Source organism: Sinohyriopsis cumingii, chromosome 10, assembly GCF_028554795.1.
Source record: "Sinohyriopsis cumingii isolate HCF-2022 chromosome 10, ASM2855479v2, whole genome shotgun sequence".
Taxonomy (NCBI): Eukaryota; Metazoa; Mollusca; class Bivalvia; order Unionida; family Unionidae; genus Sinohyriopsis; species Sinohyriopsis cumingii.
In genome coordinates, this window is record NC_142970.1 from 23099060 (window position 1) to 23118133 (window position 19074).

At 35.7% G+C, this 19074-nt stretch overlaps 1 protein-coding gene across 3 annotated transcripts in view; it reads right to left on the bottom strand.

The window, feature by feature from the left end:
• LOC149789717 (oxysterol-binding protein-related protein 6-like) overlaps positions 1-19074 on the bottom strand; it is a 122854-nt gene that overhangs the window by 26942 nt on the left and 76838 nt on the right. For all 3 annotated transcript variants that reach the window (XM_089971728.1, XM_089971729.1, XM_089971726.1), the window contains exons 16-21: positions 16082-16156; positions 13788-13925; positions 10405-10468; positions 6702-6780; positions 4159-4294; positions 449-599 (exon numbers count right to left, since the gene is read on the bottom strand). In XM_089971728.1, the coding sequence (XP_089827854.1) occupies positions 449-599; positions 4159-4294; positions 6702-6780; positions 10405-10468; positions 13788-13925; positions 16082-16156 (643 nt within the window). The remainder of the gene's footprint in view (positions 1-448; positions 600-4158; positions 4295-6701; positions 6781-10404; positions 10469-13787; positions 13926-16081; positions 16157-19074) is intronic.

Here is a 19074-nt window from a genome sequence, read left to right on the forward strand (position 1 = left end):
AACCACTGCAGACTGATATGAGTGATCAGTAAAGGTAAGCACCAAAGACAACCTGACTACCCAAGCAGCAATGACTTAAAGGATTCATTTATACAAGTCAGACCAGACTGACAATATCCCTATGCAAATAAATCTCAACAAGATCTACTAAAGGAGGTGCAGGCTGTTCAGACATCCATCACAAAACACAAAGCTTTTTACACCACTATTTCTAAAGACTTAAAGAATCTTTTCATGTACAAAGGTCATTGTACAAGATACAAGAAACTGCACATAAGTTTAACAATCAGCTTTTGAGATAGTCTGTTTTGAAATTGTAAAGTATTCATGATGTCAACATTGGTAACTTTACATTATATCATTTTTGGCACATCACTGTAGGTCTGAAGGAAATTACATCATCTAAAAGAAAGAACTGAAAGAAAAAAAAATGTCAGCATTTTCATACCTGGTCTCCAAATGCATCTGGCTGACTGTGCCTGACCACAGTAGAGAGCTTCATTCCATTTGCCAAACAAGTGATGGACAACTCTTCCTTCTGGGTTTAGAATGTGTCCATATACTTCATGTCTTTTCTGAACTTGGTAGATGTTGCTTGCCTGAAATAGATCAACTCTGAAAATTAGTCAATATTACATATCAAAGGCCAACCCTCCAGACTAGCATTCTGTGAAAATAAATCATAAAAAGCATTGAATTTTAAAAATAATTAGTAAAAACTACATTAACACTAGCTCCATCCACTTTGATGGTCAGTATTTTGTATTATATGAAAATCCCATAGTTAAACTCATTATTGACACTATATACATGTACAAATATATTGCAGTCCTAATTACTGATATACACAAACTTCACTTGTTCTTATGGCTATGTGTCAAGATATGAAACTGTGGCACACTTGAACTTCCTCAACTGGGCTATGCTAAATTTGTTTTCAAAAGATTCAAGCAGCTTGCCTGCAGGTTCACCAACATTGCTTTCACTATTGTTACGCTTTTGGGTCTTCCACAGGAAAATTTCAAGATATGATGCTGTGGCAGACTTGAACTTCCTCAACTGGTCTATGCTAAATTTCTTTTCAAAAGATACAAGCTGCTTGCCTGCAGGTTCTCTGACATTGCTTTCTATATTATTACACTTTTGGGTCTCCCACAGGAAAATTTCAACGTGATCTTAAGAGTTAGAGAACATTTTTTTTACCATAGGTTTAGCATGATCTCCAACAGAGAAAGGCAGGTTATGTTCAACTAAAAACCTCCCAAACAATGCCTCAGCATCTTGCAGGTCTTCATTTGAGGGCTTAAATTATTCCAGAGATGAGATCTGCTGGGTGCTATTAATCTCATAATAGCTATCCGCTTTTTGCTAGTAACGTACTACTTCACATTTGTCTCGGATGCAGGAGGTCGTGTGTTCGATCCCTGGCTGAGTTATACCAAAGACTTGCAAAAATGGTACTAACAGCTGCCTCGCTTGGCACTCAGCATTAAGAGGTTTGTGTTAGGACTGGTCGGCCTGGTGTCAGGATAATGTGACTGGGTGGTACATCTTGCCTTATGTATGTGACATGATGCCCCAGTGCTAGGCATCAATATAAACTGCCACACTGCGGATTTTGTAACGATATGACTGAAAAATTGTTAAAGCTATGTTAAAAATCAAAATCACACACACACATTACTTCACATTGTCTCTGGCACCATGTCCAATGCTAAACCTGGAGGCACACTGTCTGCAAAAAGCATGATATATGTTAATATTTGATGGCTCAATGCCAGGCCTATTTTTGCTGTATTCCAAACAAAACATCACTTTTTGGGGAATACATTTCTCTTTCCTTGGTTGTGAAGACATTTTAACTGTATCTTAATTACAAAACAGAGTTAATCCAGAAGATGCGATGTCAAAAAAAAAATATAAAAGATCGTGGAATCACAGAGAGCAGTGAAAATGAATGAACAAAATTTCCAAACAGAATCTAGATTTAGTCCTAAGATCTTAATAAAACTGAGAACAGAAAACAAGGTATAAAATCACACTAAAATGGAACAAATTTATTCAAATTTATTCTAGTCTGATACTGTAGAATGTCCACGCTGCTTGAAGAAAAATTCAAACAAGTGCATCTTCATGTGAATGGTTTTTTAAATATCTCACAAATTCCTACATTTGTCTATTCCGAAAGCAGCCAACATTGTTTGCTGTTAAAACAGCCTTTTTCAAAAAATGCTACAGTAAACTGGATTCAACTGGCAAGTCATGTGTCTTAAATAAATTGACCTTATAATTCAGCAATTTCACCCAATTTCGACCTGGCTTACAGGCAAAACAAATTTGCATGGGTACTTCTTACAACAGCTACCCACATACAATAATCTCATTTTAATCAAATTCTTTGAAAAAGCTGTCATCATTGAGTGTTTGTTTGAAGAATTCAAAGCTGTTATATATATATATATATATATATATATATATATATATATATATATATATATATATATATATATATATGCACCATTTTTTGTAAGATCCAGTTAGGCCCCAGTTTTCTACATGAGTATTTGAAAAACTCCTAATATAAATATAGATTAAAATACATTAAAATCCTTGCAACAGGGCCAATTCAATATAGTTCTACAAAAATCATGACTATGGGATCATTATCAGCACACTGCTGATATAACTAGCACTTAACGGTATAAAGGCTATTTTATTCCTGATCTAAGCCAATTGAGAATTTGGGAATTCATGATTTTTTTTTTGCATATGAACTGAGTACACGAATCACTATGAAGAGTCATAAAATTGTAATGGTAGGTAGCTCTGCAATGGTATGTTCAAAAGGTGCTTCAGCCCATGCAAGTTCCTTACAATGGTCTTTCCTCCATTTAAAGTATACCACTGCCCCTCCAATAAGACATATATTCTCTTTCTGTCATCACATGCAGGTTCCTTACTACTGTCTTTCTTCACCGTAAAGCATAATCCTGACCATCCTAAAGCACAGGTATTATCTTGTTCTACTCATTTGGAAACCATCTGTTATCAAGCATCTTGTTCTACTCATTTGGAAACCTTCTGCTATGAGGCATCTTGTTCTACTAATCTGGAAACCCTCTGCTATCAGGCATCATGTTCTACTCATTTGGAAACCCTCTGCTATCAGGCATCATGTTCTACTCATTTGGAAACCCTGTTGTATCAGGTATCTTGTTCTACTCTACTTGGATTAGGCCAATGTAGGTATGTGAGAAAGCCTGCCGGTAGCTTTTCATAGGTCAGTGGTTCTTTCCAGGGTTTTCCCAGGTTCTTCCTCCACCATTTATACTGGCTGCCATATATAGCCTATTTGTGCTGAAAAATGGCATCAAGCCTGAAAACAACAGCAACCATGACTTTAGATTTTGTCCATTTCCAAATGTTTCAAACAACTAGCTTTTATAAAAGTTCCATTGATCACCTGGCATCTTTGACCACTTTTTAAAGGTATTTTTCCCTACTTTTTAGAAAATACAGGTGATATATTCATCAGTACATTTTTCACCTTAATGTTTACGTTATTGTAACATTCTATACCACAGAATGAATGTATCATTCCTTGGCTTAGAACATTGCTTGAAATGAAACAAGAAATACATTTTTGTTTTAATTAATGCTTGCAAGAAACCTTATGGAAAGCTTATAGTACTAATAATGATCTAAATTATTTCAAGATGTGAATGAAAACCTCAGCATTTTTTAAGTCATAACACTGAGGCCACTAACTCACCTCCCTACCTTTAACCCAATGGTTTAGGGTCGGCAGATCAAAAATGTCAGCAACTCAAACTCAGGAAATGGATCTGAATTCTAACAAATTTTGCATATTTACATTCTAGTGTCAATCATTTCCTAAGGTCTGGAGTCTCTTTTATGAACAGTGTCAGAGAACATATAAGAAATTATAAATGCATACATGCAAGACATCATGAATGTATGCACACAAGGCATGAATATGAATATATACATGTGAGACATTATGAATGCATGAATGTAGTTAATCTATTGTTTAGTACATTGTTGTTCTTGTTTTTTTAACTTGCTCTAAACAATGTGTTTTTGTAGGACTATGGCTTTGACCTAAGGTCAGGTAATTCTGTTGGTATCAAAACTCACCTTAGTGAAGGTCAGTTTACATATGATTCCTCCATTAGAGATGGTCATCTCTCCAAACTGGTCAACCCATCTCTGGCCTCCGAGTAAGTTGTGGACACAGGTGGTCACCTTGTTCCACCTGTAATGCTCATTGAATCTGAATTCAAATTAAGAGAAAATGGTGAAAATGGAGAAGCTGACATTCAACTAATTTTACCAAATGTTATAAGAGATGACACTTATGGTCAATTAATTGTATCATATAACAATGACAAATAATTTACCATATATTATAAGACATAACACTGACAGTCAACTAAATGTACCATATATTTTACACAAGATAACACTGCATACAACAAATTTACCATATATTATATGAGATAACACTGACATAAAACAAATTTACCATATATTATACAAGATAACATGGACAGTCAACTAAATTTACCATACATTATACAAGATAACAGGGACAGTTGACTAATGTACCATATATTATACAAGATAACACTGACTTACAACTAATTTGCCATATATTATACAAGATAACACTGACATACAACTAATCAATCACACATTAAACAAGATAACACTAACATACAACTAATTTACCATATATTACACAAGATAACACTAACAGCATCATACAACTGCTCTTCCAAGTCTATCTATTTTGTCCATTAAAAGAGATAACATGGAAAACAGCATACAACTGCTCCTTTATAAATCCACTCATTTAATCCATGATATGAAATAATACTGACAACAGCATACAACTGCTGCTTCTAAATCCATCCATGGTACACGTTATAAGAGATAGCACTGGCAACAGCAAAAAACAGCTCCTAACTGTAGATGGTGGACAACTCAAGTTTTGTGCATAAGCAAAATCAGAAATAGACAGACATGTTATGGCCTTTGCATAACAAAGATCAACCTCTTTCAAAGACCAGAAGGACTCGTGAATTTCATAGCATAATTTAAATTAGCCAATTCAAATATTTCTATTATAAAAAATAACTTAAGTCTCATAAACTTTGCTGATTTCAAGTAGAACAGGTGCATAAAATTGTAGCAACAAAAACATTTCTGGATTTTATTGGAAACTCAATTTTGTATCAGGCATTATGTTTTTCTAATCTTAGCCAATTGCATTTACATTAGCCAACTGCATTTAGATTAAGTAGCACATTTAATGGCAAAATTTCCAAATAATCAATTCTGTTTTTGTGTAACTATTCTGGAGACTGTATCTAACATTTGTAAGGGATTGTTCTAAATAATAGAGTTGTTGTACATGATAGTTTTCTAAACTGGATCCAAAGCAAGTGTTGTCACATAATTTCTTTGAATTACACAAAGATTCTGCTTGTGATTCTGGATAATTTACATGCTGAAGATGTTTATATTTATTTATTTATTTCACAAATGAAAAGGAGTCTTTAAAACTGTACCTAATTTTTAAAAATTGCCCCATTTTATTTATTGTAAGAAGAAAAATAACTGTATAAGCTAGAAATTAGTTCACATGATACTGATATAGGAAATTTATCAAAGTCAAATCTGAGTTAGATTTTCACAGTACAAAGCATCGTACCAAACTTGGTTTCGATCCATGAAGTTTTTCATGCATTAAGCAGAAATTAAAAAGCAGATTGAAAAACAATCAGGGGCCATAACTCCAAACATTTTGTAAGTAAATAGTGAAAATAGACTTTACCTGTATCTTAAGGTAAATTCTCAGTGTGTGTGTGTGTGTGTGATTTTGATTTTTAACATAGCTTTAACAATTTGAATCATACTGATATGATGTCGGCAGTGTGGCAGTTTAATAGTTATGTCTAGCACTGGGGCATCATGCCACAGACATGCGACAACATGTCCCACCCCATCATCCTCCTGACTCCAGATCGACCAGTCCTAACACTAACCTCTTAATGTTGAGTGCCAAGCAAGGCAGCCGCTAGTACCATTTTTATAAGACTTTGGTATGACTCGGCCAAGGATGTGAACCTCCTGCATCCGAGGCAGACACTCTAACCACTTACACCACCAGAGTGGTGTGCAAAGTCTCAAATCAAATTTGGCTTGAATCCATCAAGTCCTTTCAAAGTGTAATCAAAGAGACACAAAAATGAATGGCAATGTTATTCATGAAAGATGGGCCCTACCTTCAAACATTCTGCCCAAACATGATGAAAACTAAACTAGATCAAATGTTGAGGAAAAACCTCATGCCAAATTTAATTTCATTATGAAGTCGCTAAAAAATGATTGAATGGAATGAAATTGAAGAGGAAGGTTTAATTCAAACAAGGGCCATTACTCCATAAACTTGTCTGAAATGCAATGAAAAGCAAACTTATAAAGCATTATTACAAATTTTGTTCAAGTCCATCAAGTTCTTCAAAAGTTACTGAGTAGAAATACAATATGTGAGACATGAAGTTATGTGATAGACTGAACTGATCATAGTACAAGCTCTCTATAAAGACGTGGACATAAAGGCTCATGGAGTAATAGGAATTAAAGTATTCATCTGTCCCTGACAGGTTACTTACTTTGGCAGAAAGAGATTGACATGGCCCACTGGCTGAATCTCCATTGACTTTCCCCAGAACTTGGTCTTTATTCTTATATCTGTAACAGGGGAAAATAAGAAATAACACATTTTTAGTTGTGGATTTAATGACGTGAGCACAAGTGATTTAAAATTCTGCATGACTAGCCAAAAGATTTGCAACAAAACATTGCTAACAATGATGCTTACCAGTTTTATACAGTCTGCGTATCATCTACACAAATCCATAAACAACACAAACAAAGATCTGCAGACATGTAATTCATGGATAGGTCATGAACAACATGGACCCAGATCTGTGGGCAAGTAATTCATTGACAGATCATGAGCACAGACCTAGATCTGCAGACATGTAATTCATTGACAGATCATGATCACAGATCCAGATCTGCAGACATGTAATTCATTGACAGATCATGAGCACAGACCCAGATCTGCAGACAAGTAATTCAATGACAGATCATGAGCACAGACCCAAATCTGCTGACAAGTAATTCATTGACAGATCATGAGCACAGACCCAGATCTACAGACAATTCATTGCCAGATCATGAGCACAGACCTAGATCTGCAGACAAGTAATTCGTTGACAGATCTTGAGCACAGACCCAGATCTGCAGACAAGTAATTCATGTACAGAACATGAACAAATACCCAGATCTGCTGATGTGTAATTCATGGACAGATCATAAACAACAAAGACCCAGATCTGCAGACAAGTAATTCATTGACAGATCATGAACAACACAGACCCAGATCTGCAGATGTGTAATTCACGGAAAGATCATGAACAACACTGAGCCAGATCTGCAGATGTGTAATTCATGGACAGATCATGAACAACACAGACCCAGATCTGCAGACAAATAATTCATTGACAGATCATGAGCAACACAGACCCAGATCTGCAGACAAGTAATTCATGTACAGAACATGAACAACAAAGACCCAGATCTGCAGATGTGTAATTCATAGACAGATCAGGCCAAGGTTTCACCAAATACCTACAGTTTTCTTAACTAAACAGATATTTTGAAATATCAAACATGTCTGTTAGCAACAAACTGCATAAAATACATAACCCATAAAAGCAAATAATCATATCAAGCTCCTTAGAGAACTGCCTTGACCTGTTCTGACACTCTACCATATATTACACAACATAAAAATCTACCCTCTTCACTAACGAAGATGGGGCTGTGTATTATATGATCATGGTGGGGTATTTATCAATGTGTAAATTGTTACTAAATGATTAGGTAAAATTTACGCATCAATAAATAACCAACCACAATCATTTAACCCTATAGTGAACCATACCAAATGCATGTAACCTTGGGGCCCCGCGTGGCAGAGTGGTCTAAAGTGCTCACCATTACGGATCACTGCCATCTCATCTCTGTCTGCATGGGTTCAAGTCTCTGGTTAGGCCTACATGGGTATGTGAGAAAGCTTGCCAGTAGCTTCTCATGGATTGGTGGTTCTTTCCAGGGTTTTCCTGGGTTCTTCCTCCACCATTAATACTGGCCACCATGTATAGCCTATCTTGTGCTGCAAAATGGCGTTAAACCCCACAACAAACAAACAAACAAAGCAAGTAACCATTACCTATTCAAACCCTTACTGAACCATAACAAATACACCATAACAAATGCATGTAACCTTGACCTTTTCAATCCTTGCTGAACCTTATCAAATGCATGTAACCTTGACCTATTCAATCCTTGCTGAGCCTGACCAAATATATATGGTAACATGGACCTACTCAATTTTTTTTTACTCTTATGAAATACATTAAAGCACCTTTCAAGTTTGAAATTATTACATGTAGTTCTGCTATTTGCTCTAGCTTGGCTTTCATTACCTGCTCTATGACATTTTAATAATTATCCCAAAAGTGCATAATTTTACTCATTTATTTCTTCAACATAAATTATCAGTAAAGTAATACTTTCCATAATATTAGAGTCATTATTTACTACATCTTTTTATCTTTTTCATTTCTTATTTGATCTAGTTTTCACTGTGTAACTTTTGATACCTCAAATTTAGCATAAAATGAAAGACCTTCCCACCAAAATGGATAAAGAGACACTAGATACATATAAATAACAATAGATCTACTGTTATACTTCCAGATAAAACTCTGAAAAAGTGGGAAAACCAATAATCTTCTAGATAACATAATTTTGTTTACTGACAAGGTGGGGCTACTAATATACTTCCAGATAAATTGTGACAAAGTGGAACAACCAATAATCTTCCAGATAACATCATTTTGTTTATTGACAGGGTGGGGCTACTAATACACTTCCACATAAATTGTGACAATGTGGAACAACCAATAATCTTCTAGATAACATCATTTTGTTTATTGACAGGGTGGGGCTACTAATACACTTCCAGATAAATTGTGACAATGTGGAACAACCAATAATCTTCTAGATAACATCATTTTGTTTACTGACATGGTGGGGCTACTAATACACTTCCAGATAAATTGTGACAATGTGGAACAACCAATAATCTTCTAGATAACATCATTTTGTTTATTGACAGGGTGGGGCTACTAATACACTTCCAGATAAATTGTGACAATGTGGAACAACCAATCATCTTCTAGATAACATCATTTTGTTTACTGACAAGGTGGGGCTACTAATACACTTCCAGATAAATTGTGACAATGTGGAACAACCAATAATCTTCTAGATAACATCATTTTGTTTATTGACAGGGTGGGGCTACTAATACACTTCCACATAAATTGTGACAATGTGGAACAACCAATAATCTTCTAGATAACATCATTTTGTTTACTGACAAGGTGGGGCTACTAATATACTTCCAGATAAATTGTGACAAAGTGGAACAACCAATAATCTTCCAGATAACATCATTTTGTTTATTGACAGGGTGGGGCTACTAATACACTTCCACATAAATTGTGATAATGTGGAACAACCAATAATCTTCTAGATAACATCATTTTGTTTACTGACAAGGTGGGGCTACTAATACACTTCCAGATAAATTGTGACAATGTGGAACAACCAATAATCTTCTAGATAACATCATTTTGTTTATTGACAGGGTGGGGCTACTAATACACTTCCACATAAATTGTGACAAAGTGGTACAACTAATACACCTCCATATAACACTATGACACAGTGGGACTGCCAATACTCTTCCAGATAACAGTGTTTTGTTTACTGACAGGGTGGGACTAACAATACTCTTCCAGATAACAGTGTTTTGTTTACTGACAGAGTGGGACTGCCAATACTCTTCCAGATAACAGTGTTTCGCTTACTTACATGGAGGAAAAATGAATACACTTTCTGAGAGCAGCATTTTTCTGGCTGACAAGGTGGTGTTTCTAGGTAACAGTATATTGCTTATTCAAAAGATGCAAGAACTAATACATTTCCACATGATAGTGTCATACTGACACGTTTGGACAGCTAATATACTACCACATAATAGTGTCTTGCTTATTGACAAGGTATGACTGCTAATAAACTTCCACATGATAGAGCCATACTTACTGATAAGGATGGCCTGCTAACACAGTTCCATGTAAGTGTGAGACTACTCATACAATTCCAAATAATAATGTTTTATTTTTAATGACAAGGTGAGATAGATAATATACATCCAGGAAACAGAGTTTTACTCACCTTGCCAGAGAAGAAAGTTCTTAGAGTCACAGTAGCATGCTGAGATAGGTGGATGATGGCTGACCTGCAATAAAATACCTCCATGTTAGACAGAAATTCTATGACTACTATAAACTTGACATACACATAACATCTGGAATCCTCAGGGTAAAATTACATAATGTTGACATGAGCAATACGTCTGGAATTCTGGCATAATAGGATACAATGAAATAATGTTGACATGGGAAATACACCTGTAATTATGGCATAATGCTGACACAGACAATACACCTGGAATTCTGACATAATGCTGACACAGGCAATACACCCGGAATTCTGACATAATAGGATACAATGATATAATGTTGACATGGGAAATACACCTGTAATTATGGCATAATGCTGACACAGGCAATACACCTGGAATTCTGACATAATGCTGACACAAGCAATACACCCAGAATTCTGACATAATAGGATACAATGATATAATGTTGACATGGGAAATACACCTGGAATTCTGACATAATGCTGACACAGGCAATACACCTGGAATTCTGGCCTATCAGGGTACAATGGCATAATGCTGACACAGGCAATACACCTGGAAGTCTGGCTTACCAGGGTACAATGGCATAATGCTAATAGAGAGAAAAAAATAATGGAATCTGAAATATGTCACAGGCAATACATCTGAAATCCTGGTATAATAGAGTGTAATGGCATAATATTAACACAGGCAATAATAATAATAATAATAATGAGGACTTTGTATATCGCCTAATCTTTAGAAGCTCTAAGCGCTTTACAACATTAGACAACACCTATAAGATAAAAAAACATATAATAATATTATTACAAAAACAAACACCATGAAATTAGAAAAACGTTAAAAAATAAAAAACATGTTGATAATATTTCAGGTAGGAAACATTATTAGGTCTTTAAGTTTGTTATTGCAGTCGAAATAAGTGAGTTTTAAGAGCACTCTTGAATGGGATCACGGTGTCTTTGTGTCCAAGTTCAGTGGGCAATTCATTCCACGTTGCTGGGCCCTGGTATGCAAAAGAACGCTGTCCACATGACTTTGTTTTCATACTTGGAATAATGAGTATACAACTGTCAGAAGAGGAGCATAAGTATCTTGCTGGTGTGTACACATGGGTGAGATCAGATAGGTATGTTGGACTAGAGTCCGACAGTGAAACGTAGCACAGAGAACAAATTTTGTGTTTGATTCTGCAAACTTGACATATCAGGGTACATAAGCAGAATGATAACACAAACAGTACAATTGGAATCTAGGCATATTCAGGTACACTGGCATAATATGGATCCTGCAATGTACCTGGAACCCCAGTATATCAGCATACACATTGCAGACATATAATAATAACAAAGATCCAACTGAATAAAGTCATTGATATACAATGCTCAAAAACTTTAACTGTTATGTAGGACCACTGTTAACAACAACATATCTGCCATCATCAACACTGATACATGTCTTGCCATTGACAGACAAGACCAAAATGAAATGCCTAAAACATTTACAAATCAACTTTCTACAGCATTTTTTTAAAGATGAATTAATAGTAAGGCAAATAAAAATAATGTTAACAAAAAGTCTTTAGGTCATTAAAAGGCAGCTGTTAATACTATTTTACAAATACATTAACTTAAACTTATAATATTACAGTCAACTCCACTTAACTGCACATCGGTTAACTGCACACTCCGGATAACTGCACGTAGTCACGCAGGTCCCATTTTTTCCCAATGCTTTTCAATGGGAACAAACTTCCGATAACTGCACTTCGCTTAAATGCACACTCCGAATAATAGCATGATAAATGTTCTGCCCGTGGCACATAATTCATTAAAATTTTACTCCGGTTAACTGCACAATGTATAGTCAGGATCAGTTATTGCCAGTCCACTGCTGTAGCGCTTCAAATAAGCCGACAATTAAGCCGGTAAATGCGACTTTGTAAATGATTGACATGTAAAGGATGCCATAGGTGGTATAGGTGGTAGATACATGTATATTCCCGCCCATCGGGGAGCAATAGCCTGGGAACAATCATACGTTGCAATAGATGACGGTCTTCAGACATAAGGTGAAATCAAGGACTCAACCATCGTTGCAGCTCTTACAGAGACAAAACAAGAAGAAAATGATGAAAGAAGTGATGACAACGCAGTAGATGACCAGGTTTCATCTAAAGTCGCTATTCAGTCGCTCTAGAATTTATGCAGATTCATGGAACAGAGAGAATGTGAGCTGTTTGAACCATTTTACAAAGTAGAGCCGGCAATTCACCAACTTATTAGTAAAACTTGTGTGCATACATCAATTGCCGATTTCTTTCGGAAATCATCAATTTCATTGTGTTTGATTTAACAATATGACGTTAGTGCTGTTCATTGTAGACCCTTGTTTCATTTAAGTAAACATTGAAAGAGTGGATTCTAATCATCTTTATACGTTATTCTTCACCTATATTTTTACCGTGCTGATTTAAAGCTGTACTGTACTGTACTTCGGTTAACTGCACACTCCGTTTAACTGCACAGTCTCGTAACGGGCCCGAGGCTGTGCAATTAACCGGAGTCGACTGTACAGTACATATCAGTGACATTTTGTTTATCCACTCATGCACCAACTTTCTCATATAAATGTACATATATGCATTCATCCAATTTTCAATCATTCATGTTATAGGGCAGTTTGGTATATAACACATTCAATTATAGACCCAAACTACCACCCTATGATGAAGTCAACTATAGACCAAACTACCACCTTATAATGAAGTCATAGACCAAACTACCACCTTATAATGAAGTCAGCTATAGACCCAACCAAAACCTTATAATGAAGTTAAGGACCAAACTACCACCCTATAATGAAGTTATAAACCAAACTACCACCCTATGATGAAGTCAACTATAGACCAAACTACAACCTTATAATAAGTCATAGACCAAACTACCACCTTATAATGAAGTCAGTTATAGACCAAACCAACACCTTATAATTAAGTCAGTTATAGACTGTACCACCACCTTATAATGAAGTCAGTTATAGACCAAACTATCACCCTATAATGAAGTCAACTATAGACCAAACTACCACCCTATAATGAAGTCAATTATAGACCAAACTACCACCCTATAATGAAGTCAGTTATAGACCAAACTACCACCCTATAATGAAGTCAGTTATAGGCCACCCTATAATGAAGTCAGTTACAGACCAAACTGCCCCACTATAATTAAGTCATTATGGACCCAAACTACCAACTCATAACGAAGTCAGTTAAAACCCCAAACTACCACCCTATAATGAAGCACAGCTTATTTTTGTCTTTTTTCAACAAAATAATTTTACATGTTACCTGTTCAGCAATGAATCTCCATCCCTTGTCCTCCCTGACACATTCATAAGTCTCCCCAAGCAAAGGGTTGAATGGTTTATAACCAGCACGATAACATGAGCTGGCGTAACTACTGACAGCAAATGCAGCAACATAAACCTAAAAGAGTAGCAATGTTACATATAAATAATTTAGTTTTTTCTTGTTCTTAACTGTATTATTTACTCAGTCAGAACAATAACTATTTTAACATTCTGTATTACGTATGACAATGACACCAACCATCATTGATTTCAAATTAAAATCCAAGCAGATTTTTCTTATTCTATTAAAAGACAATCAATCAAAAGCTCTTGAAATGTAATAGGTTTAGTTGGCAAATCATAGAAATAAATAAATTAATCTTACATGATTTACTAATGTTCATTTTTTCATTTATAAATTTATTTTCTATTTTTTGAGCAATATACCTACTGTAAAATGTGGACAATAATGCTATACTAAAAATCAGCTCACAATTGTTACAATATTTTCAAGCACAAATAAGTACATATTTATCTCTCCCTCTCTGTCTGTCTGTATGTCTTTCTCTCTCTCTATGTATATAAATATATATATATAACTTCCACAAAAGGGTTAGCAGTTTCTTTTCCGTGCACACTTGCAAACTGTTAATCTGTGTTTTGATTAAAAAATTATCATGGTTTCAATGATATTTGGTTTGCTTTTTTACTGCTTAACACAGAGACGCATAACTTTCCTCTTTAGGCACAGATCCGACAAGGACACCTTCAGTGGTGGGACATTAAAAGCAGTCACTGTGGTGGGGGGTGTTTGGGGCATTTTGCAGTTCACAATTCATGTGCTAAAATGCCAAGCTGCTGGCCAAATGAGTGCATTATCACTATCTGTGCTTTTCAGTTGAGGTCTCACCATCCAAACCTCCACCATTCTGAGACAATCATTTTGCTTACATTTTGCATTTCTCACATACACACATTGGTAGAGCCATGTCCTGAACCCACAGGAAGCAAATGGGATGTTTTCTCACATACACACATTGGTAGAGCCATGTCCTGAACCCACAGGAATCAAATGGAATGTTTTCTCACATACACACATTGGTAGAGCCATGTCCTGAACCCACAGGAAGCAAATGGAATATTTTCTCACACACACACATTGGTAAAGCCATGTCCTGAACCCACAGGAAGTAAATGGAATGTTTTCCCCACATACACACATTGGTAGAGCCATGTCCTGAACCCACATGGACATAGGGTGAGATTCAAATGGTGCATGCCTTAGTCCACTTGGGCCAGTGACAGCCCCAATGACTTCTTGAGGGGAAACTGCTGAAAACACAAGCCCCAATATGCTAAACTGTTAAATATGTTCCGTTTGTTTAACACCAGAGAATTTTCATTGGTATTGATGACTCTGGCAATGGTCTAATCAAAAGACCAAAATTTATGATCATTTAAGCTGCTGGTCCATTTTGCTCTATTCCACAAAACATAATATTTTTGTGTATGTAATATTTCATATGTGGGATCCACCCTTTGTCACGTTTAAGTTTTTGAATTTGTTTTGGAATGGCAATACTCCTTACTCTGTGTACTGTGACCTTCAAAACAGAAAAATTGGGCAAGAGGAGAATCCTATGAGGGGTGCACTGACTAAGAAGCAAAACAGATTACTTGGGATGGTAAGCAAAGCCAGGGAATCAATAAATGTTGGTATACTAGTATCCACAGGTGTTCTGTGTGTAAACGTATGTGACTGGGGACTGGTAATGGATGTCCAGAACCTGGGTGTCACCATGGCCAGAGGAGGTCATGATGAAGCCAGGACGAGACTACTTGTGTCAGACTGATATGCTTCAACAAGACTGGTAATTGGTCTTATCCAATGACTCCCTGCAAAGTGTGAATTGAATTTGTTAGTGAAAAAGCCCAAGTAGACAAATGAACAAGACTGGGGGTCCATCCTTGCTGTGAAACAGTTTTGTCACCAGATGTTCACTCAAACATCTGACCTGGTACCAAGTCCCTTTGGTGGTCATACCAGATAACATTTTCATTTAGGACCAACTAAGGCTTCAGATGAATGTGTTTATAGTTTCATTGCAATTCTCCAAGTCGTTTTCAGAGGACTAGCAATGAGAAATGTATGGCATCATATGGACAGACAATATATACGAAGCCATCCAATAAGCTCTTTTTGTCTATGATCAGTAAGCTGAATAAAAGCATATACACTTATTTTCCAGATTATTTTACTCATGTAAACTGTAAGTAAAAATGTACACTAACCATTCTTTCATATGGGTCATCAAATTCAGTTGCCTTGTCCAGTAATTCGCTGTATTCTAATTCTTCACACAAACGCTGAAATGATTAAACAATTTATTAGTAGTACAGTCGTTAATAACTTTATTGACATTGATACGGCATCCCTAAAAAAGTGTATAATGCATGCAATACACCCAAAATATGTATCATTATGCAGTAAACATCCAATCCTGGGACTACAGGAAAGAAAGAACAAAGTGAGACAAAAATAAGATAACCCAAATTTTAGGATGGTAAGCAGCACTGATAACTGCTTGACTGTGATGCATCAAAAAATGAACTTCATGGTAAACGTCAACATTAATAATTTCCAAAATAATATTTCAGATATAGCTTTTGTTTATTCTAACATGATTAATAATGTTGTTCAAAAATGAAATCCTTCTTTTGATAGTTAAAAGATGTTCTTATGATATTGAATCAAACACCCATTTTAAATAAGGTAATCAAATCACAAAGACATTACATTTCTATGCAAATAAATGCCAGTCAGGATTTGACAAAGAGGAATGTTTCAAGAAAAATGAACCTTAAGCAGTTTATAATCTGGTCATTTTCTGATAAAAGTTACAGGACTCTTTAGTTTTTATCTTAAGCACTGTTAATTTATTTGTTCAGAAAATTATGAAGAGAAGAACAAATACAAAAATTGGCATTTTCTGTTTTTGGTACCAAAAAGATATTGTAATTAAATACTCATTTCTGTTCATGTATCTGATTTAGAATTTATTAATATAAATGAACAATGTGGTGGAATAATTTGAGTAAATTTCAAGGCTGGAAAACACAAATTTAAAAATTCAATAATTCTATGCTACTACTGTGGAAAATAATTTGTCACTTAACTTCTATCCAAGAACTAAAATGCCAGTGTGATATCATTTGCGGCAAAACCTGACATACTGATACTCAGGAAAATAAATAAATTCACAGTACTCCAAATTCCTTACCATGAGAGAAATGTGGAGGCAATCTTGTTGTACTAGACCATTGTAAGGACATTAATATACATTTACTCTATACAAAGTAGTCACAATACACTACTACATGACTAATACTTGATAAAGTCACATTATACTAGTACATGGCTAATACTATATACAAAGCATAGTCATGACATACTAGTACATGACTAATACTATATTATACAAAAAGTCACAAAATACTAGTACATGACTAATACTTGATAAAGTCACAATATACTAGTACATGATTAATACTCTATAAAAGAGTAAAATCTCATTATACTAGTACTTGACTCTATACAAGAGTAAAATCACAATATACTAGCAGATGACTAATACTCTATACAAAGTAAAGTAACAACATACTAGTACATGACTAATACTCATAACAAAAGTAAAATCTCAATATACTAGTACATGACTACAACTCTATGCAAAGTATAGTCATGATATACAAGTACATGGCTAATACTAAATACAAAGCATAGTCATGATATACTAGTACATGACGAATACTATATTCAACAAAAAGCCACAAAATACTAGTGCATGACTAATACTCTACACAAAGTACATTCACCATACACTAGTACACTACTAATACTCTATATAAAGTGACAATATACAAGTACATGACTAATACTCGATACAAAAGTAAAATCACATTATACTTGTATGTGACTAATACTCTATAAAAAAGTAAAATTACAATATACTAGTATACTAATACTCATGACTAGGCAACTACATGATAAAGTTCACCCAAAACTAAACAATTAATACAGAAGAAAAGGGGACTTCTGTTATACAAAAATAAATCTCAGCTTGACTTCACACTAAATAAATTATTGAAACTTGAAATAATATAACAGGAGTACCATGAACTGTACATCATATATGGACACTGTGCTTAATATTCCTGCATGAAGGCACTAGCTCAGCATGGTTATGTGTGTGCTTAATAGTCCTGCATAAAGGCACTAGCTCAGCATGGTTATGTGTGTGCTTAATTGTCCTGCATGAAGGCACTAGCTCAGCATGGTTATGTGTGTGTTTAATAGTCCTGCATGAAGGCACTAGCTCAGCATGGTTATCTGTGTGCTTAATAGTCCTGCATGAAGGCACTAGCTCAGCATGGTTATGTATGTGTTTAATAGTCCTGCATGAAGGTACTAGCTCAGCATGGTTATGTGTGTGTTTAATAGTCCTGCAGGAAGGCACTAGCTCAGCATGGTTATGTGTGTGATTCCTGCATGAAGGCACTAGCTCAGCATGGTTATGTGTGTGATTTAGATTTTTAACGTAGCTTTAAGAATTAATATCACTGCGATGTCAGCAGTGTGGCAGTTTATACTGATGTCCAGCACCAGGGCGCCACAGATATATAGCATCATGTCCCCCCCCCCAACATCACATTATCCTGACACCAGACCAACCAGTCCTAACACTAACCTCTTAATGCTGAACACCTAGCGAGGCAGCTTTTAGTACCATTTTTATATGTGATGTGATTTGGACTTTTAACGTAGCTTTAACAATATTTCAGTCATATGGCTATGATGTCTGCAGTGTGGCAGTTTATAGTGATGTCTAGCACTGGGGCATCATGCCACAGACATGTAGCATGATGTCCCACCCAGTCACATTATCTGATACCAGGCTGACCAGTCCTAACACTAACCTCTTAATGCTGAGTACCAAGCGAGGTAGCTGTTAGTACCATTTTTGTAAGTCTTTGGCATGACTTGGCCGGGAATCAAACCCACAACCTCCCGCATCCGAGGCAGACGTTCTAACCACTAGGCCACCGGAGTGGTCTCCCCATTTTTATAAGTCTTTCGTATGACTTGACCAGGCTGCATACCCGCGATCTCATGCAGCCAAGGCAGATGTTCTAATCACTAGAACACTGGTGCAGTGTCTCAGCATGGTTAACTCTGGAGATTAATGACCAAAGGTCTCAATGGGCATTTACTAAACCTCCTGGAC